The 22,377-nt window shown below is 41.1% G+C and overlaps 1 protein-coding gene across 4 annotated transcripts in view; it reads right to left on the bottom strand.

Annotated features, from left to right (window-relative positions):
• scn1laa (sodium channel, voltage-gated, type I-like, alpha) overlaps positions 1–22,377 on the bottom strand; it is a 198,119-nt gene that overhangs the window by 111,985 nt on the left and 63,757 nt on the right. For 3 of the 4 annotated variants that reach the window (XM_087989105.1, XM_087989107.1, XM_087989106.1), the window contains exons 12-13: positions 19,169–19,549; positions 15,310–15,442 (exon numbers count right to left, since the gene is read on the bottom strand). In XM_087989105.1, the coding sequence (XP_087845231.1) occupies positions 15,310–15,442; positions 19,169–19,549 (514 nt within the window). The remainder of the gene's footprint in view (positions 1–15,309; positions 15,443–19,168; positions 19,550–22,377) is intronic. The other variant, XM_087989108.1, reaches the window with a different exon arrangement.

Genomic DNA, 22,377 nt, shown 5'->3' with positions numbered 1-22,377 from the left:
TAAATAAAATGGATTTGTGTGGAAGTTATTTAGATTTACAATATCTTACTCAACCCCCTAATACTACAGGAATTGGTTCATACTGATGTACATTTCCATGGATTACAGGTATTCTCCATAGTCAAATATCCACTTGATAACAAACTGTCTGACTAGCGACAACAGAATCAAGCTCAATATTTATTCTGAATCATTTCTTTGTAGTTAAGATTTCAGTCCATTCTAATTATTAAAGTCACTTGCTCAAACATTGTTATGGTTAGATAGTAGTTTCTGCAGCATGGACTGAAATTGTGCTGTGGAAATCCTGACATAGGACTCTGAAGGAATTAAATTCTGATGGGCAACTCCCTGCATCTGTCACTCTCCTAAAGAGAACACAAATTTTACAGATTGTGGAAGACTCCAACTCACTTAAGCTGAATAGTTACCCAGGAAATGTTATAGGGGATTAAAACTCGACTTTAACTCCTGAGTAATGATTAAATTAAAGCCTCGATGCACCCCTCCCTTTCTCTGCTAACAACACAATGTAATTAAACCTTGTCCGAACCCAACACCTCAAATCCAACATCTCAGGAACCTGCACAAAGTCCGTCCAATCCGGTCTCCCACCCCCAGCCCAAGACCCGACATCATCCCCTCTCTGACCTGAATACTGCTAGAGAGGCACCACCCCACCCTGTCCCAACCCGTCATGACACTCTCCTTTCGGGACTCCATTCCACACCAATGACCAGACATTCTGACCTGATCCAACAGAGTCCCTCCTGAGCAGACATTCCCACACCACCCTGACCCAATCCAACATTTACTTAATCTCCAATGTGCAAGTAATGTCCACATTTAGCTTTTGCTAAATATGGATATTTGAAAATAATAAAAATTGAATGCAAGTATAGCAAGGTTTGTAACACACCAAGAGTAAATTAAACTGTGCACTGTTAGTACATTGGTGTTGTAAAGGTCATGAATATTTTTAACTCTGTGTTTTGACTTAATAATGTTGATATTTAGGGTTCATGCCTTGGCAGTTATTAAAGAGTACCTGCAGTCTATATTTTGGATAACAAATAGACCACAGACATATTTAATAAAAAAAAAGATCTGGGAGAAATGCTTTATAGCTTCAGAATGGACAGCTATTTAGCTCATTATTTTAACTGATGCATCTTTCATTCAAAAAAAGTTAGTACTTGAAGCTAAGTGAAAATGTCAAAGAGACATTAAAATACATGGATTTAACTTTTGTTCTTGTTTTCATTACTTCATAACACTTCCTCTTTTATTATCTATTTCTGGATAATTAAAATCAATTATATTTATGCTATCATTTTTCGCTCCTACTTCTCCAATTGCTGCTTAACTCTCGTACTCACAGAAAAACAGAAATAGCTGGAAAAATTCAGCAGGTCTGGCAGCATCTGAGGAGGGAAAGCAGACTGAATGTTGTGGGTCCAGTGATTCTTTTTCAGAAGTTCTTCAGAGCTTCAGAGAACTCAGAACCTGACTTTTTCTAGCAATTTCTGATTTTGTTTAGTGAAAATACAAAGAACAGCAAATGCTGGAAATCTGAGACAAAAACAAATAGCTGGAAAAGTTAGCAGCTCTGCGAAAGGGTTGCTGGATCTGAAATATTGACTGTTTTCTCTCACAGATACTTGCTGAGATTCTCCAGCAATTTTTGTTTTTCGGTGTGAGCCGTAAGAAGAAACTATAGTTAACAAGGCATGGTTACTCTTAGCATGTTGAGCACCATCTATGAAATAATTCTCCCCCATGATTAAAAAGAAAATTGTGGGAATTACCAGAGGATTTACTCAACACAAATGAGCAGGTTTTGGTGGATCTTGGACTTTAGGGCCTCAAGACTATGGTAGAAAGTGTAGACCTTTTGTGGCATTTTCGTCATGTCACAGACACTCATGGTGTACATAATCAACTTAAACTCTTTGCAGTTAAACCCTTCCTTCCGAAGTTGAGAAAATATTAATTATGAATCTGAAGGATGATCATGTTGGAACTCTTCAGGCTCTGAACTCAAATATCCTCTTTGCCCTTTTTAAAATTCACTCACAAAACATGGCATAGCTGGCTAGGCCAGCAAATGCCCTTGACCTGAGTGGCTTGTTCGACCATTTCAGAGGACTATCGAAAGTCAACCACGTTGTTGTGGGTCTGGAAACACACAAAGCCCATACCAAGTATGCATGGCAGATTTCCTTCCCCAAAGTATGAATCAGATCAGTTTTTAACAATAATCAACAATGGTTACATGGCTGCCACTGAGTTAGCTTTTAATTCCAGAAATTTTACCGAATTGAAATTTCATTATCTGACATGGCAGAAGTGCAAACACATACCCTCAGAACATTAGATGGGGTTCTGGATTACTCGTATTTTATCACTACATCACAATCACTCCTTTGGAAAGCTGAGGGATCATCTTCCAAAACCTACTGTTTCAGACATCAGCAGAAGTGCAGTTCAGCAGCAGGGAAGTCGGACAACAGGAATGAAAATTGGTGCTAGCAACGATGAAAACACTTCTGCAAGTCTTCAACCAATCAGCTAAATTTTTTTTCTCTCTTGTCAGAAAGCAGTCAACAGCTAATTCCTTTCTGTATGAAAAAGGGTACTTCAAAATCCTTTGATTGAACCACCACAATGTTCCATCTTTCAAGGAGCATCTGTTAGGGGAGCAGTTCATAGAGTCATAGGGATATGCTGCACAGAAACCCTGACCCTTCGGTTCAACTCATCCATGCTGACTAGATATCCTAAATTAATCTATTCCCATTTGCCAGCATATGGCCCATATCTCTCTAAACACTTCTTATTCACATACCCATTCGGACGCCTTTTAATGTTATAACTGTACTAGCCCCCACCACTTCCTCTGGCAGCTCATTCCACTCATGCATTACCCTCTATGTGAAAAAGTTGCCCCTTAGATCCCTTTTAAATCTTTCTCCTCTCACCGTAAAGCCTATGTTCTCTAGATTTGGACTTCTCCACCTCAGGGAAAAGACCTTGTGCATTTACCCTATTGTATGCCCTTCACCATTTTATACAGCTCTGTAAGGTCACCCCTCAGCCTTTGATGTTCCAGGGAAAATAGCCCAAATCTATTCAGCATCTCCCTATTGCACAAACCCTTCAACCCTAACAACATCTTTGTCAATGTTTTTCTGAACCTTTTCAAGTTTCACACTATCCTTCCTGTAGCAGGACAAAGCAGAATTGCACACATTATTCCAATAATGACCTAATCAATGTCCTGTACAGCTGCAGCATGACCTCCTAACTGTTACACCTAACACACTGATCAATAAAGACAAGCATACCAAATGTCTTCTTCACTATCCTACCCACCTGCGAACTATGAACATGCACTCTGAGGTCTCTTTGTTCAGTAACACTCCCCAGGACCTTATCATTAAGTGTATAAGTCCTGCCCTGATTTGCATTTTCAAACTACAGCACCTCACATTTATTTAAAGTAAGTTCTGCTTCATGGTGCAGTTATTAAAGGGAACACGTTGATCTGCTCCAAGAATTTTGTACTGGAATGGGAAATAGCTTGTACATCAGTGGACCAATACCATGGTTTGAAAGCATTAAGTAGAATGTCAGGTTGTTTTGGCTAAGTACTGGTCGCATCAAGTTTTTTTTTTCCCAGCCTTTTTACTGCAAGACCTAGCACGTTTTCTTGCCATAGCTTACCTAACTCTCCTCATTAATTACTCACCCAGCCGCTGTGATAAACCTTTGGACGTTTCTGAACCCATCTTACCATGCTCCATTCCAAGATCATGCACCTTTGCAGAACTTCCCAGCTTTCCTGATGCCAGTGCCATCTTTAAAAAGGTTTAACGAAGTGTAACACCAAACTCGTAATGTTAACTTTGCTTCTCTGTCCATATATGTCGAATTTCTTCAGCATTCTCTGTGTTTTTTTTCAGTTCTCCAGGATCCATAGGAGTTTGCATCTTACCTTTATAAAGTTAATGTGAACCTGGACGAGCACTGTCCATCCAGAGCTGCCCTGCATGGTTCCTGTCATTTGTCCCTGACATGATAGCTAAGGGGAAACAGGCCTTCTATTTTGCAGGCAGGGACCTAGAGATCTTCCTGAATGGGGTGGTACATAAACAAGATGTCCAAATCTGCCAGAACTAGCAAGAGGCCACAACACAAGACCATGGTAGCCTGATCTGAGGTTTCCACTTGGTTTGTGCCCACTGGAGGAATGCCCAGCAATTTAGGAAGAAGGTCAATGACTCAGCCCACATAAGTGCCATTATCTGCGCTCCAAACCCTCACACTTGCTCTATCTTTACTATTGCACAATCACCTCCCAGCAATGTTTATACTTTAACATTTTTAGAAATATATGAATCAGAGAATCCCAACAGTGTGGAAACCAGCCATTTGGCCCAACAAGTCCACAATGACCCTCCGAAGAGTATCCCATCCAAACCCATTCCCCTATGCTATTACTTTCCATTTCCCCTAACTAATACACCTCACTTACACATCCCTGAACACTATGGGCAATTTAACTTGGCCAATTCACCCAACCTGCACATCTTTCACTGTGGTAGGAAATCAAAGCATCCAGAGGAAACCCATGCAGACATGGGGAGAATGTGCAATATCCACACAGACAGTCGCCCAAGAGTGGAATTGAACCTGGGTCTGTGGCACTGTGAGGCAGCAGGGATAACCACTGAGCCAGTGGTTAGCACTACTGCCCCACAGCACCAGGGTCCCAGGTTCAATTCCAGCCTTGGGTGACTCTCTGTGTGGAGTTTGCACATTCTCCCTGTGTCTGCGTGGGTTTCCTCTGGGTGCTCCGGTTTCCTCCCACAGTCCAAAGATGTGCAGGTTAGGTGAATTGGCTATGCTAAATTGCCCATAGTGTTAGGTGCATTCGTCAGAGGGAAATGGGTCTGGGTGGGTTACTCTTCGGAGGGTCAGTGTGGACTTGTTGGGCCGAAAGGGAATTAAATCTAAAGTCTGTAACATTTTACCTTATTTGTTGTCAGTCAGCTCAACCTCTGACACCACTAACTCTAGGTAACCTCTATGCTGCCTGCTCACTCATTTGGGACACCTTCCCACCTGAACCAAAAATAACAGCTGGCCTACCCATTTCCATCTCCCTTAACACCCACTTCCATCTCATCCCAGAAGGAAACCAGGCTACAATACAGCAGATAGTGTCAAGATGGATAATAGGCTTACCAACGTACAGCTTCTCACCCCTTGTGTGGAGATCCTAACTACACTGAGTGGCTGACTGACTGTGTCTAAAACTGATTTTGGATGCTGCCCTTGACTTACTGTGCCTGGACCCCTGAATGAAGGCTATTTCCCCTGACTTGATTGAGAACTGCTGACAACCATGACAAGCTTCCTGGCTTTGTGTCTGTGCTAACCAGCAGGCAATAAATCTATGAGCCTGGTATCTGTGGGGCAAGGCAAGGTAATGCAAGATAAGGATCATGTGAGCATCCAAGTAGGTTCAAAGCCCGAGATGCAACCTTGAAATGCAGAAATATGCTGCCAGTGAACTGGATGTGCATTATGAGGGTTTATGACAGCTGACATATGCAGAATGTGAGGTGCATTTGTTAAGATAGGATGCTGAATATTGATAGGGCAAGTTGTGATGTTAACAAATTATAATCCCCCATTTTTGGCAACTAGCAAGTTTCTAGTGTGAAAGTTGCTTCATTGCTCAGTAGATGCACAAAAGGTGCAGTGAATTGCTCCTGACCTCAAGATCAGTGTCGTCAGATTTCCCATGCAACTCTGGCACAAATACCACCATGGTCCATGTTGTTTAGCCATCTATAAGATTCTGCCCAGAAAATGGCTATTGATATTAGAATGTGAGCTGATCTAGCAACCATGTTTTTGTAGCTGGCAGATGTTACAGGTCATTCTACTATGACGTGACAATTGTGTCCCTCAGCAACCTTGTGCTACAGAAAATCATGCTATGGAAAACCCCTATGGAAAATCACACTGTAAAAGATCATTATAGAAAATTGCTATACCCATTAGTAGAAAGTTTGTGTTATCCAAACAGCATCCATAATTTGTCAAGAATGTTATCCAAGAATGACCTGTATTTCTGATAATAGAGAGATAATAGAAATGACTGTTAATGCAGTGCAGCAAGGTTTGTTCAGGTGACAATCTCTTCAAGACACTGATGTTGATCAGATCTGGTGGCAGATAACTGTCTGGCAGCATACATTTCCTTGGTCAAGCTCCAAGGCATTGGTGTCCTCTGTCTCAACAGGCCTTCCCTGTTTGTAAACCAATGTGCACTCCTCATTGTGCATAAAAATCAAGCAGGCAAACAGAATACCACAATCACATGAGATAGTGTCTGTGAAATATTTTGGACCAACTCATCAGAGCTGTCCAGGCTGATGAACCACGACTTTAGGAGTTTCAATGGTCACAGAGGAGTGAAAGCTGTAGTTTAACAGCAATTAACTGCATTATTTTTAAGAGGTGTTATGAGCTACATATTTGCTTAAGGAGTAATCCAGTGTCCAAGAACTAATTTTCAACTAGCTGCGCAGAGTCAAAGTATAAGGCAGTGACATAACATAAATGTGTTGAGTTGGCAGGACCTACATGATGTACTGCTAATAACTGGGCATCAGATTACCATACACTAGTCTGAAATTGCTTCAATCCACAAAGGGAATCCACTGGAAGAAAGCAGGGTGGCATGCATACAATCAATTATAAAAACCGAAAGAACTGCAGATGCTATAAATCAGAAATAAAAACAGAAACTGCTGGAAAAGCTCAGCATGCCTGGCAGCATCTGTGGAGAGAAATCAGAGTTAACGTTTTGGGCCCTCACTGGGGAAGTTCTGGGGAAGAGACAGTCGACCTGAATTGTTAACTCTGATTTCTCTTCACACATGCAGCCAAACTTGCTGAGTTTTCCAGCAATTTCTATGCTGACACAGTCAATTATGCCTTTGAAAAATAATGCAACTTCAATAAAATCTGGTGATCCGCACAGCAATATACAGTCATAGAGTCATAGAGATGTACAGCATGGAAACAGACCCTTTGGTCCAACCTGTCCATGCCGACCAGATATCACAACCCAATCTAGTCTCACCCGCCAGCACCCGGCCCATATCCCTCCAAACCCTTCCTATTCATATACCCATCCAAATGCCTCTTAAATGTTGCAATTGTACCAGCCTCCATCACTTCCTCTGGCAGCTCATTCCATACACGTACCACCCTCTGTGTGAAAAAGTTGCTCCTAAGGTCTCTTTTATATCTTTCTCCTCTCACCATAAACCTATGCCCTCTAGTTTATGGACTCCCCGACCCCAGGGAAAAGACTTTGCCGATTTATCCTATCCATGCCCCTCATAATTTTGTAAACCTCTATAAGGTCACCCCTCAGCCTCCGACTCTCCAGGGAAAACAGCCCCAGCCTGTTCAGCCTCTCCCTATAGCTCAAATCCTCCAGCCCTGGCAACATCCTTGTAAATCTTTTCTGAACCCTTTCAAGTTTCACAACATCTTTCTGATAAGAAGGAGACCAGAATTGCATGCGATATTCCAACAATGGCCTAACCAATGTCCTGTACAGCCGCAACATGACCTCCCAACTCCTGTACTCAATACTCTGACCAATAAAGGAAAGCATACCAAATGCCTTCTTCACCATCCTATCTACCTGCGACTCCACTTTCAAGGAGCTATGAACCTGCACTCCAAGGTCTCTTTGTTCAGCAACACTCCCTAGGACCTTACCATTAAGTGTATAAGTCCCGCTAAGATTTGCTTTCCCACAATGCAACACCTCGTATTTATCTGAATTAAACTCCATCTGCCACTTCTCAGCCCATTGGCCCATCTGGTCCAGATCCTGTTGTAATCTGAGATAACCCTCTTCACTGTCCACTACACCTCCAATCTTGGTGTCATCTGCAAACTTACTAACTGTACCTCTTATGCTCGCATCCAAATCGTTTATGTAAATGACAAAAAGTAGAGGACCCAGCACCGATCCTTGTGGCACTCCACTCGTCACAGGCCTCCAGTCTGAAAAACAATCCTCCACCACCATCCTGCATCTTCTACCTTTGAGCCAGTTCTGTATCCAAATGGGTAGTTCTCCCTGTATTCCATGAGATCTAACCTTGCTAATCATGGGAAACGTTGTCAAACGCCTTACTGAAGTCCATATAGATCACATCTATTGCTTTGCCCTCATCAATCTTCTTTGTTACTTCTTCAAAAAAACACAATCAAGTTTGTGAGACATGATTTCCCACGCACAAAGCCATGTTGACTATCCCTAATCAGTCCTTGCCTTTCCAAATACATGTACATCCTGTCCCTCAGGATTCCCTCCAACAACTTGCCCACCATTGAGGTCAGGCTCACTGGTCTATAGTTCCCTGGCTTGTCTTTACCGTCCTTTTTAAACAGTGGCACGTTTGCCAACCTGCAGTCTTTCGGCACCTCACCTGTGACTATCGATGATACAAATATCTAGCAAGAGGCCCAGCAATCACTTCTTTAGCTTCCCACAGAGTTCTCGGGTACACCTGATCAGGTCCTGGGGATTTACCCACCTTTAACCGTTTCAAGACATCCAGCACTTCCTCGTCTGTAATCTGGACATTTTGCAAGATGTCACCATCTATTTCCCTACAGTCTATATCGTCCATATCCTTTTCCACAGTAAATACTGATACAAAATATTCATTTAGTATCTCCCCCATTTTCTGTGGCTCTACACAAAGGCCGCCTTGCTGATCTTTGAGGGGCCCTATTCTCTCCCTAGTTACCCTTGTGTCCTTAATATATTTGTAAAAACCCTTTGGATTCTCCTTACATCTAGTTGCCAAAGCTATCTCATGTCCCCTTTTTGCCCTCCTGATTTCCCTCTTAATTATATCTTGTTACTTCTTTATGTCCAGGGGAAAACTAATGAATATGTATATTTTAATAAATAAAATATCATCTACAGTAGTCCCCTATACTCATAGAGTATACGTTCCAGGATCTACTGCAGAAGGCTGAAACCGCAGATAGGAGCAAACCCATTCATCAAAATCAGAAATGTACCTTCCCTGCAGCCACCTGGTCCCTTGTTCCAGAACGTTCCCTATAATATGTTCGGACCATGGTAAACCGCGGGTAAGTGAAACCGTGGTAACCGGACCCACGGATACGGGGGTCGCCCTGTATTTAATAAACGTAGAGAATGCAGATTAGCTGAGGGTGCTAGAAGTGAAATGTGGCAGACTGAAAGGAGCTGGAAACAAAAACATTTTGGGCTGCAATGACCAAGAATGAAAAAGGAAGTGAGCCATGGTCTTGCTGGAGTAAATACATGTTGGAACAGCTTTGTCATTGCTTTGCTTTGGAATGTAGTACTTTGTACAGCTACAATAGATTCCTTCCTTCATTTTGCTTTCATTCCAACTACAGCCATCTTCACCTTCCTTCTCTTCCAGTGAGATTCCGTGAAAATAAACATATGAAAACTTAATTAACATTAGCTTTAAAAACTCACCTTGAGTGGCTCTGAAAACCTATCTCGAGCGTCAGGGCCCTCCATTATTGTTTAGCAGCAGGAAAAACGGGAGCAACGAAAGGGGGCTGCTGGGAAAGGAAATGACTGATTTAAAAACTTACCTCATGAATAGGCAGAGCGCACGCTGAGCAGGAGCAGACATGGGACTGCTGAATAAGTGAAGTAATATATTTGGGCGGTTGCGTTACCCGAAACATACTTAGGTAGTTTCTCCCATCCATCCTCCTTCTCTAGCTAAACAAAAAGCGTTCTGTGTGCCTGATTGGTCAGACAACTTTTTTTTATTCTTTATTTTTCAATAGTCTCTTTGGGAATTTAGAATAGTGGGAATGGTGGTTAGGGCAGTTGAATGTTCCTCCTGCAGAATGTGGAAAGACAGGGGTCACCAGTAATGCCCCTACTGACTTCATCTGCGGGAAGTGCAACCAACTCCAGCTCCTCGAAAACCAAGTTAGGGAACCGGAGCTGGAGCAACTTCGGATCATTCGGGAGGCAGAGGGGGTTATTGAGAGGAGTTACAGGGAGGTAGTCACACCTCAGGTACAAGAAAAAGGCAAATGAGTTACAGTCAGGGGACGGAATGGGAACTGGCAGGTAGTGCAGGGAACTCCTGTGGCCATTCTCCACAATAACAAGGATACCGGTTTGGATACTGTTGGAGAGGATGACTTACCAGGGGTAAGCCATGGGGTACAGGTCTCTGTCACAGAGTCTGCCCTTGTTACTCAGAAGGGAAGAGGGGAAGATGAGCAGAACATTGGTCATTGGGGACTCCACAATTAGGGGGATAGATAGGAGAATGAAAATGAGAGAGACTTGCAGTTGGTGTGTTGCCTCCTAAGTGTCAGGGTGCATAATGTCTCTGATCGTGTTTATGGGGTCCATAAGGGGGAGGGGGAGCAGCTCAAAATCAGGCTCCACACGGGCACCAACAACATAGGTAGGAAAAGGAATGGGATTTAAGGCAGAAATTCAAGGTGCTGGAAGCTTAGAGCTGGAACATACAGAGTTGTTATCTCTGGTTTGTTACCCATGTCACATGCTAGCGAGGTGAGGAAGAAGGAGAGAGAACAGTTGAACATGTAGCTACAGGGATGGTGCAGGAGGGAGGGATTCAGATACCTAGATAATTGGGGACCATTCTGGGGTAGGTGAGACCTCCACAAAAGGATGGTCTGCACCTGAACTAGAGGAGTACCAAGATCCTGGGGGGAAATTTGCTAATGCACTTTGGGAGGGTTTAAACTAAATCAGCAGGGAAAGGGAACCTAAATTGTAGTTCCAGTATCCAGGAGGTGAGAGTGGAGAGGTCAGAAATAAGGCTTCAAGGTCGCAAGCGTGCACTGACAAGCAGGAAGATGGCATATAATGGTTGTCACAGGGTCCAGGATTTAGATGTTTTAGTAAGAACAGAGAAGATGTTAAAAGAGGAGGAGGTGTGGCATTGTTAGTCAAGGACATTATTACAGTGGCAGAAAGGACATTTGAAGTTTTGTCTACTGAGGTAGTATGGGCTGAGGTTAGAACCAGGAAAGGAGAGGTCACCCTGTTGGGAGTTTTCTATTGGCCTCAGAATAGTTCCAGAGATGTAGGGGAAAGGATAGCAAAGATGATTCTGGATAGGAGCACATGTAACAGGGTAGTTATTATGGGGGATTTGAATTGAATTGAATTGAGTTGAATTTATTGTCACGTGTACCAAGGCACAATGAAAAGTTTTCCAAATATTGACTGGAAATACTATAGTCCAAGTACTTTAGATGGGTCAGTTTTTGTCCAATGTGTGCGGAGGGTTTCCTGACACAGTATTTAGACAGGCCAACAAGAGGCAAGGCCACATTGGTTTTGATGCTGTGTAGTGAACCCAGCTCGGTGTTAGATTTGGAGATAGGTGAGCACTTTGGTGATAGTGACCGCATTCGGTTATGTTTACTTTAGCCATGGAAAGGGACAGATATATACCACAGGGCAAGAGTTATAGCTGGGGAAAGGCAATTATAATGTGATTAGGCAATATTTAGCATGGGGAAGGAAACTGCAGGGGATGGGCACAATTGAAACTTGTTCAAGGAACAGCTACTGCGTGTCCTTGGTAAGTATGTACCTGTTCAGGCAGGCGGAAGTGGTTGAGTGAGACAGCCATGGTTTACTAAAGAAGTTGAATCTCTTGTGAAGAGGGCTTATGTTAGGATGAGACGTGAAGGCTTAGTTAGGATGCTTGAGAGTTACAAACTAGCCAGGAAAGACCGAAAGAGACAGCTAAGAAGAGCCAAGAGGGGACATGAGAAGTCATTGGCGGATAGAATCAAGGAAAACCCTAAAGCTTTCTATTCCTGATGTACTTACAAAGGAAAACCCTAAAGCCTTCTATGGGCATATCAGGAATAAAAGAATCCTGATGAAGGGCTTTTGCCAGAACCGTCGATTTTCCTGCTTCTCGGATCCTACCTGACCTGCTATGCTTTTCCAGCACCACACTCTTGACTCTAATCTCCAGCACCTACAGTACTCATTTTTGCCTAAGAATAAAAGAATGACTAGAGTAAGATTAGGGCCAATCAAAGACAGTAGTGCGAGGTTGTGCACGGAGTTTGAAAAGATAGGAGAAGCACTACATGAATATTTTTCGTCAGTTTTTACACTGGAAAAAGATAATATTGTTGAGGGGAATACAGAGATACAGACTACTAGACTAGACAGGATTGGCATTCACAAGAAGGAAGTGTTAGTCAACACAGTTTTACGAAGGGTGGGTCATGCCTCACAAACCTTACTGAATTCTTTGAGAAGGTGACCAAACAGGTGGATGAGGGTAAAGTGGTTGATATGGTGTATATGGATTTCAGTGAGGCATTTGATAAAGTTACCCACAGTTGGCTATTGCACAAAATACAGAGGCACGGGATTGAGGGTGATTTAATGGTTGGATCAGAAATTGGCTAGCTGAATGATGACAGAGGATGGTAGTTGATGGGAAATGTTTATTCTGGAGCTCCGTTACTAGTGGTATACTGCAAGGATCTGTTTTGGGGCCACTGCCGCTTGTCATTTTTATAAATGACCTGGATGAGGGTGTGGAAGGACGGGTTTGTAAATTTGCGGATGGCACTATGGTTGGTAGAGTTGTAAATAGTGACAAAGGATGTTTTAGGTTACAGAGGGACATAGATAAGCTGCAGAACTGGTCTGAGAGGTGAAAAACTGTGTTTAATGCAGAAAAGTGTGACGTTATTCACTTTGGAAGGAGCAACAAGAATAAAAGGTAATGGGCTACTGGTAAGATTCTTGGTAGTGCAGATGAGCAGAGAGATCTTGGTGTCCAGGTATATAGATCTGTGAAAGTTGCCACCCAGGTTGACAGGGTTGTTAAGATGACATACGGTGTGTTAGCTTTTATTGGTAGAGGGACTGAGTTGCAGCTGTAAAAAGCTCTGGTGTGGCCGCACTTGAAGTATTGCATACAATTCTGGTCACTGCGTTATAGGAAGGATATGGAAGCTTTGGAAAGGGTGCAGAGGAGATTTACTAGGATGTTGCCTGGTATGGAGGGAAGGTCTTATGAGGAAAGGCTGAGGGACTTGAGGCTACTTTCGTTCGAGAGAAGTAGGTTGAGAGGTGACTTAATTGAGACAAATAAGATTATCAGAGGGTTAGATAGGGTGGGCAGTGAGAGTCTTTTTCCTTGGATGGTGATTATACATATAGGATAGGTGTCCGTAGTGGTTTCTTTACTCATTGAGTAGTATGGAGCGTTGAATGCCCTGCCTTCAACAGTAGTAAATTGGCCAATGTTAAGGGCATTTACATGATCATTGGACAAACATATGGATGAAAATGGAATAGTGTAGCAGAAATGGGCTTCGGATTGGTTCCACAGGTTGGCACAACATCAAGGGCTGAAGGGCACGTACTGCACTGTAATGTTCTATGTTCTAACCCAGAGCCTGCTATAACAAATTCTCTTCTTCTTCTTGAATTTTCTGCCTGAAGGCAGGTTTGAACCACAGCAAACACCAAAACTGTGATCACAAGTAAGAGAAAGAGACAGGTCCTCAAGCTATCCCAGCCAGGACAGGGATCAAACCCAGTTGGCCCTAATCTGATCCATACCAGCCATCCAGCCAATTTAGCCAAACTGCCGACATGGAGTTAAGCTGTTACGGCAACACATGCTTTTACATACACTTTGTAACATGAACCTAGACATTGTGATGAAGCTCCAATTTCTTTCCATCACATGGCTGAGCAACAATCTCTCTCACTTCTACTGCTCTGTTGTTAGCCCAAATTGGAAAGATTTTACCTATTGATACTCAATTTGTATTACTGTATTCTGACGGCACCTTTCTTTGTCAGAAGTTAGACTTTATCTTGGAGCTGTTTCTGACTCAGAGGCAGGCGCTACTTACAAAGCAACAAGACTTCTCAGTACATTATGAACTTGTGCAGAATAGCAGGAATCAATACCCATAAGTAGTACAAGCATAGATAGAAGGTGTGGAACTTTTTAATTTGCGTTTGAAAAGCCAGCTCAGATTTTTTTTTTAAGCAGTTACGATTTGTGGGCAGGACAAAAGTAATAGTATTAATGGATAGGGCAGTGTACTATTTTGGCATGCCAGTGATGTTACAGATATTATTTTTTATGCATAATACAGGATAATCTGCTTAAAAGTGAGAGGAAGATCCACCAGGAATTTTATCTATTCGCCTCAGAAAATAGGAACCAGCACCACATCAGCGTATTTCATCCCATGTCATTTTCCAACTGCAAAATTCCTTCTTAAGTACAGGCAAAACAGTGTGAAGGCAACAAAATCATCAAAATTCCTTGAGAATCGAATTGAAAGTAGCTCCACCAAAATGGGACAAATGTTTCTGTGGCTAAGTCTCGGTATATTTGAATTTTTCTTCTATTCATTCACAGATTTGGACATCATTGGCTAGGGATCTCATTTATTACGCATCCCTAATTGCCCAGAGGGTAGTTAAAAGTCAACCATGTTGTTGTGGGTCTAGAGTTACATGTAGGCTAGGAATGGCAGTTTCCTTCCCTAAAGAATGCTAATGAATTAGATGGGTTTTTCCAACAATCAACAATGGTTTCACGGTCATCATTAGGCTCTTATGCCAGATTTTTTACTGACTTCAAATTCTATCATCTAACATTACCTGGGTCTCTAGATTAACATCCAGTAATAATACCAGTCAGCCATCATCCCCACTTCTTCATTACCTCCCCTTACATCTCCTCCTACTACAAGCACAATGCCTACAGGAAAATCAGAAAACTTGCCAAGTTACCACCTGACTTTTCATCCATTTAAATTAATGAAACTAAATCAGCAAAGCTTCTTCACTGATAAAATCACACAATACCTGGTTATAGTCCAGCAGGTTTATTTGGAAGCATTAGCTTTCAGACTGCTCCTCCTTCATCAGAAGGCAACCAGCTGATGAAGGAGCAATGCTCCAAAAGCTAGTGCTTCCAAATAAACCTGTTGCACTTTAACCTGTGTTGTGTGATTTTTAACTTTGTACACCCCAGTTCAACACAAGCACCCCCAAAGCTTCTTCATCAACACATGTTTTTTTCAATGAAACACCCTCGCAATTTGATATGTCCAAATGTAGAAACTAGAAAATATACATTATCTTTTGATTTTGTCTCAACCAGACTGCTGTTTTACAAAGATACAGACCTTCCATAGTATTCGTGAGAATACTGGCCACACTTAATGCTCTCTGTCTCTGCATAGGATCTTCCAGAAAATCCATAGAAAATTGATGAGATCCTGATCGCCTCTTCTTAAGATCTGTTTCCGTATTAGTGCCCTGTAGACAATATAAACCTCAATTATTCAGTCTTATCTCAACCCATTCACTTCCACATTTTTCCTAAGAAACCTCTTCTGAAAAGTGTGAGAATAAAAACTATTTTTAAAAATTGCAAATTCATTGTACATTTCCCTTGCACTACACTATCAATTGGAATCTTTAGCATTTATGTATTGGAAAGATTCTGAACTTGACATTTATGCTAAAGTGGCAATGTTAATACTTGCATCATTGTTAACCTTTCAGCTGCAGAACAAAGACATATAGCACCAGATTTAATCTTCCATCTCTCACACAATGTCGGAGATTTATAGAGGGAAAGGAGTTGTTCAGTTTGAAAGAGTGAAGTCGATGAAAATGCTGAGCTCTCAGCTGACTTCTACTTCTATGCTGCTGACACCTACTTCTATGCTGCTGACACCAGCAATGAGAATAAGATCAGTTACAGATGATTATTTTTCTTGCTATTTTATGCATGAGTTTGCACAATTCCAGCAGACAACTGGGGTCTGAAATGCAAAGTATGTATGTGGATATCTGTTCTATAGTCATTAATGAGCCCTGTTAAAAAGAGTATATATGGGACACTAATTACTTCAGTGAACCTTTCATCTCCAGTCTGCTGGTATGGTGAGAATTATGGCAAATACAATGTCAAGCACAGTTTAAGTAGACAATTAAATATAGTCAAAAACAAAGTAATGCAGATGGTGGCAATAGGAAAAGGCTGTGAAACTATTCATTCAGCAGGTGAGGCAGCATTTGTGGAGAGAGAAAATGGAGTAAACTTTTCAGATTGATGACTTTTCATTAGAACTACTTCTATTAAAAGGTTAATTACCTGATTTTCTCTCTACAGAAACTATCAGATCTGCAGCATTTACCATATTTTCTTTTCAAATTTTATTTAAATTGAGGTATTCGGTAATCATTCACAGAAATAACCCTAAAAATATTACAATGCCCCAATATGGGCAGCACAGTAACTCAGTGGTTACCATTTCTGCCTCACAGAGCCAGGGACCCGGGCTCAATTCCAACCTCAGACAACTATGTGTGGAGTTTACACATTCTTCCCGTGTCTGCGTAGATTTCCTTTCACAATCCAAAGATGTGCAAGTTAGGTGGTTTGGCCATGCTAAATTGCCCATTGTGTTAGGTGCATTAGTCAAGGGAAATGTTGAGAAATAAGTAATGGGTCTGGGTGGGATACTCTTCAGCGGTCCGGTGTGGACTTGCTGGGCCGAAGGGCCTGTTTCCAAACTGTAGGGATTCGAAGTTCTAACCAAAATCTTTACCCAGTTTCTCAGAATCACTGATGTTTGACACCACAGAAATAAAGCCTAAATATTGTATGAATAATGCTGTCCTCTTTCTTTACAAGAATAATATGCAACTAATCAATATCCACTTGCTATGTATTTAATTTTGTTTACTATTTCCTTTGCAAAAAATAAACAAGTTTTGAGATTGCATCCTCATCTATTTTATCCTGGTGCTTTGAAGCAATTACATCAACAAAATGTAGGTACAGAAATTGAGAGTCAAAGTATCTTTCTGTACAAATTATGCAGCATATAGCCACTGCTGTCTATGTTTTTTTTTGTTGTATAATTGTTTTGCACAATCTGACATTTTGTTGGCCATTTTTCAGTTACATGATCTGGGCATACCTAACTATGTATTTGAGAAACTAACACCTGGGTATAGGCAGAGTAGTGGTGCAGTGTTTTCGTGAACAATGTATGATACAACCCAACGCTGCCTCAGATGTATGAATCCAAAATCGTTACAAGGCTACTGTACTGAAGATGCAAGCTTGCAGTGCTAATTAATGCTGAAATCACATTTTGTGATTCTCCTGCATTGCTTTCCAAGTTGTTTATCTGAGAATGATTTTTACCAGATATTAGATAATCTAACCTTCCTAAACCAAATGCCTTGTGCCACTACAGAGAATTCAAGAAATTTAAAATAAAATACCTTGAAAATTATCTCAAAATACAAGGAAACATATAAAAATTGAATATACAACAGAAGATGAATAAATAAATTAAAATCAAGCATAGTTTCTCACTGATTTTGGATTTGTTTGTGCATCATTCTAGTTCTAGATTCACATGAGAACTATAAGACAGAAATGATTATTACTTTTCAAATACATGATTTCTGATTTAAATAGGTTGAGTAATTTTAACGTAGTTTAGTTAGAGCATAACAATGTCAAAAATAATTTTAAAAATTAATGTCCATTTTCCTTCAGTGGCCCAATGTAAATGCAAATATTAGTCCCTTTTCCATGACTGGGATATAAGTGTTCGTTATATGCAACAACCATTCATGAAAAATATGGCAGATGCCTGAGTGATCAGGAAAGGGGAACTGTAGGATTTAATAAGTCTAAACTAATTCCCAGGCAGTCTTTTGGACAGACTCCCTCCAAAGTTACATTGGGACTCTAGTAGAAGGAGTGTCAATCCTTAGAGACATAGTTTCATGATTATATTTTTTTAAGGTTGTTCATGGCTGACAGAGCATTTCTTTTGCCTTTAACTAAGAGGTCTGTGAATTTTGCATGGAACTATTTAAATTGAATGATGAGTCCAGTGTTTACTAAACAAGGACTAGCATTGTGTTCATGTTACTATGTTATACCATTTACATGCAAACAATAGTGAAAAATGCCTGTTTTCAAAAGATCATTTTATTGATTAAATTGTGATTTGTAGGTCATCAGATTATTGGTCACAGTTCACACAAGGCAACAATGATTGTGTAATTCGTAAGAAAAATGATTAATGTTAATATAATGGAACGAGTACTATTAAAGGTTAAGGATACACAGGTGAAGGACATTGATTATTGGAGTACCTTGGGCACATTTAAAAAAAGACTTAGCCCAACAGTGACAATTTAAATTAATTATTTAGTTATTTTAAATCAACTCAATCATGCTGTGACAGACATCTAGAGCAATCTGGAATTTCTGGCTCAGAGATAAGGACCACTACTGTTACACCACAAGGCCTCTATTAAATTTAATTATTTAAGCTTCCTCCAATGTTATGATTTTGTTTACAGTTTCCCTTTAAAGGGTGATTCATTTGTTAATTAGTTCATTTTGTTCATATGATATACAAAAGAACATAAAGAGACATGTCTGGAACACTAGATTTTTAGTTAGAGAGGAGTAAAACATTTCTGACATTGAATTCTACATAGAAATATAGCACAGAGTCAAAGATTTCATTGAATTTCCTACTTCAGAATGAATGGTCAGTAGTGAGCTAAAGCCATATGTTTTATTTAACTGATGTCATGATTGACAACATCTTTCAGTATTTACTAGTACAAAGGAAATAGATTCCCACTGGCATTACACATAGTGAATTAGAGAGGAATGTAAAAGGTGTGAGAGCTGCAGTGACAGAAAATGAAATAAATCAATGTGGATGGTGTTCAAGTACTTGTAATTGGTTTCTGGGATATTTAAAACCAACCAAAATCTTTTTGCTGTATTTCTGAAAAGTAATGCATTAAATTTTTAATCTAATTTATTGTAGTTAGAGACTTATCCTATCCATTATTTTCAGGTCTTTTGAAAATAAATATGGGATATAATTTGCTAGATCAGCTATGTATTTCTGAATGGCATCCTATGCTGTAATCACTGCAGTACCACATGTCCATCACGCCTAATCTAACTATTTAAAACTTTCTTACATTGTCATCAGTAGCTGGCTTATCTATTATCACCTCTGGCAGAAGTCGTCCAATGGGTGATGTTGGAGTTGAAGGACCACCGGCAAGTGAAACCACTCCATTGCAGTCCACTGTGCTGTGCATCTTCCCATTCACTGGAAACACTGGTAGCATCCTGGATGACCTACTGGTCTGACTAATGTTACTGCTGCGTCGCTCACCCTGCCTCCGTGGAATAAAGAGGGAGCCCCTTCTGCTTTCATTGTCTTCAAAAGTGCTGTGCTCATCATCAGCAAAATCATTTTCTGACCCTACATCTTTAGTCCGTCCTTTAAAACTGAAGATGCTGCTTCTGCTGTTGCGTCTTGGAGAAAAGATGGATCCACGGATACTTAGTAGTGACTGAAAAAGAATGATAGTATATAAGAAGCAGTAACACTTTAATTTTGAACCACGCTATGTCATTTATGTTTTATGCAATTGCTAACAGATTTCCGTAGACTTTCAATCCCAAAGAAGCAGTTTGCTGCCATTTTAATCTGAATACGGCTTTCTACAAAATAACTGAAACCCTGCTTTCAGAAACACAGAAACTTTGCCTGAAATACGTATAGCCGGTCATTTTTAATATATGGATGATTTACATATATCACGGTATCCACCAATTTGTCACATAACTGGCAGACCAAGTAAGAAGACTGAAACAATAGTTAGTGTATTACATATGCCTTTTTACATAACTAAATAACAAGAGACAGACTGTTAAATCAGAGTGCAACTAACTGGCCAATTCTTCACTAATTGCTAGACAATTTTCTGCTGCTAAGGCCTGGTCACATATTACAAAACTTGCAGGGACACTAAACACATTTTTTTGCATAAAATATTCTGATGCAAGCAAACATGTATTTAATGAATGTATAATTTGTTGCTGGTGTTGAGCAACAATTCTCAATCCAAATATTGGAAACACTCAGCTGGTCAAGCAGCATTGGTGAGGAAACAGAAGGAATGCTTGCATTTAATTCAATGACTGCCTTCATAACTGATCAAAAACTTACAATTTTAACTCTTACTCTCGTTCCAACTGGTGAGTGTTATCCAACGTTTTTTCTTCCAAATTTCACATCTCCAGCACCTATAATATTTCACGTGCTTGTATGTGAGATCCTAACAGCACAGTAATACCCTGCTCATTCCACCAAAGAAAAATTATATATAGGAGCAATGCAGTTGGACATCAAAAGCAACCTCAATGTTGAGAAAGGGGAATAAAGTTTGAAAAAAAATGACACTGAAGAGACTTATGATCTCATAAATGAAGAGTGAAACGTGACTTTCTATGGATATCACTAATGATTAAATACTGCTCCATGTATTAAGTACAGCTGCAATCTGCCTCACTCCTGACCATAAACCTATTGCTCACCAGTGACTGTTTCATTTCCAAATCCTCATTCCTCAGCTTGAATATGGCCCAATCACAGCAATCGTTACACAGTGATGCATCATCCTGTTCTGAATTTAAGTGCAGCATCCAACTGTTATACTGAATTCTGAAGAATACCCCGTACTCACTTTTCCTTTTCCTTTAAGGGTTTCCACCTGGCTCCTTTCCTGCTAAAACATTACCACATGCTGCTATGGATCACAAAGATGGTCAAACATCAACTGTGCTGCCACTGTTACATTTTCCATAAAACATATACTGTCAAGCTCAGAGCACAATAGCCAAAAGGCAGCAAAAAAAAGACATCAGGTTTACAGCTAGATTTTACGTGTTATAGCATCAGATGTGCAGGGAAATTTTCTGTTTAGAAGGATAAAGTGGAAGTACGGTTCAGTATTCAAAGTTAGCGACCACCAACAAAGCTAGTCTAAAGATGTGAAAGATTAGATTAGATTAGATTACATTACAGTGTGGAAACAGGCTCTTCGGCCCAACAAGTCCACACCGACCCGCCGAAGCGAAGCCCACCCATACCCCTACATTTTACCCCTTACCTAACACTACGGGCAATTTAGCATGGCCAATTCACCTGACCCTGCACATCTTTTTTTTGGACTGTGGGAGGAAACCGGAGCACCCGGAGGAAACCCACGCAGACACGGGGAGAACGTGCAAACTCCACACAGTCAGTCGCCTGAGGCGGGAACTGAACCCGGGTCTCAGGCGCTGTGAGGCAGCAGTGCTAACCACTGTGCCACCGTGCCGCCCACAAATGAAAGGTTAGGTGGGTTGGCCACGCAAAATGCAAGGTTACATGGATAGGTAGTGAGGTGGGTCTGGGGCGATGGTTTTCAGAGGGTCAGTATGGCTTACGTGATGGCCTGCACTGTGCGCACAGCTTCCCGTCCTGAATAGAGCAGTTGCGCATATCAAGCCATTATGCACCCAGATAGTATGCTTTCTACAGTGCATCAGTAAAGGTTGGTGAGGGTCCTTATGGACATGCCAAATTTTCTAAGCATCCTGAGGAAGAAGAGGCATTTTTCTGCCTTCTTAATCATTGCCTCAACACAGGAGGTCCAGGAGAGATTGTTGGTTATCGTCACTCTTGGGAACTTGATGGTCTCTACCCTCTTCATCTCAGCTCGGTTGAGGATAGATGGAGGAGTGCCCTCTTTCTTTCTTCCTGAAGTCAATGATCAGTATTCTGATTAATCATTGTTTGAAATCCAGCCTACCACAGCAGTGTCATCAGCAAACTTGTAGATGGCGCTCGTATGAAATGTCGCTACATAGTCAAGGGTGTGCAGGGAATATAGTAGGGGGCTGTGTATACATTCTGGCAGAGCGCCAGTGTTGAGGATTATCGTGGAAGAGGAGGTGCTGTTGTCTTTCTTCACTGATTGCAGTCTGTGGGTCAGGATGCTTAGAAAATTTGGCATGTCCATAAGGACCCTCACCAACCTTTACTGATGCACTGTAGAAAGCATACTATCTGGGTGCATAATGGCTTGATATGGGCAACTGCTCTATTCAGGACGGGAAGCTGTATGCAGAGTGCAGGCCATCATGTTAGCTGAAGATCCAGTTGCAGCGGTCAGAGCTGAGACCTAAGTCTTGGAGTTTTGAGATTAGTTGGTAGGGATTATGGTGTTGAAGGCAGAGTCGTAATCGATGAGTAGGAGCCTGACGTAAGTGTCCTTGTTAGCCAGGTGTTCTGTGGATAAGTGTAGGGCTAGGGAAGAGGCATCCACCTTGGATCTATTTCACGGGTCAGCAA

This window comes from Chiloscyllium plagiosum, unplaced genomic scaffold, assembly GCF_037043375.1.
Source record: "Chiloscyllium plagiosum isolate Xiang-an unplaced genomic scaffold, Cpla_swu_hap1 HiC_scaffold_7, whole genome shotgun sequence".
In the NCBI taxonomy this organism is placed as follows: Eukaryota; Metazoa; Chordata; class Chondrichthyes; order Orectolobiformes; family Hemiscylliidae; genus Chiloscyllium; species Chiloscyllium plagiosum.
Note: the sequence above shows the minus strand (reverse complement) of the source record. Positions and strands in the feature narration are given on the sequence as shown.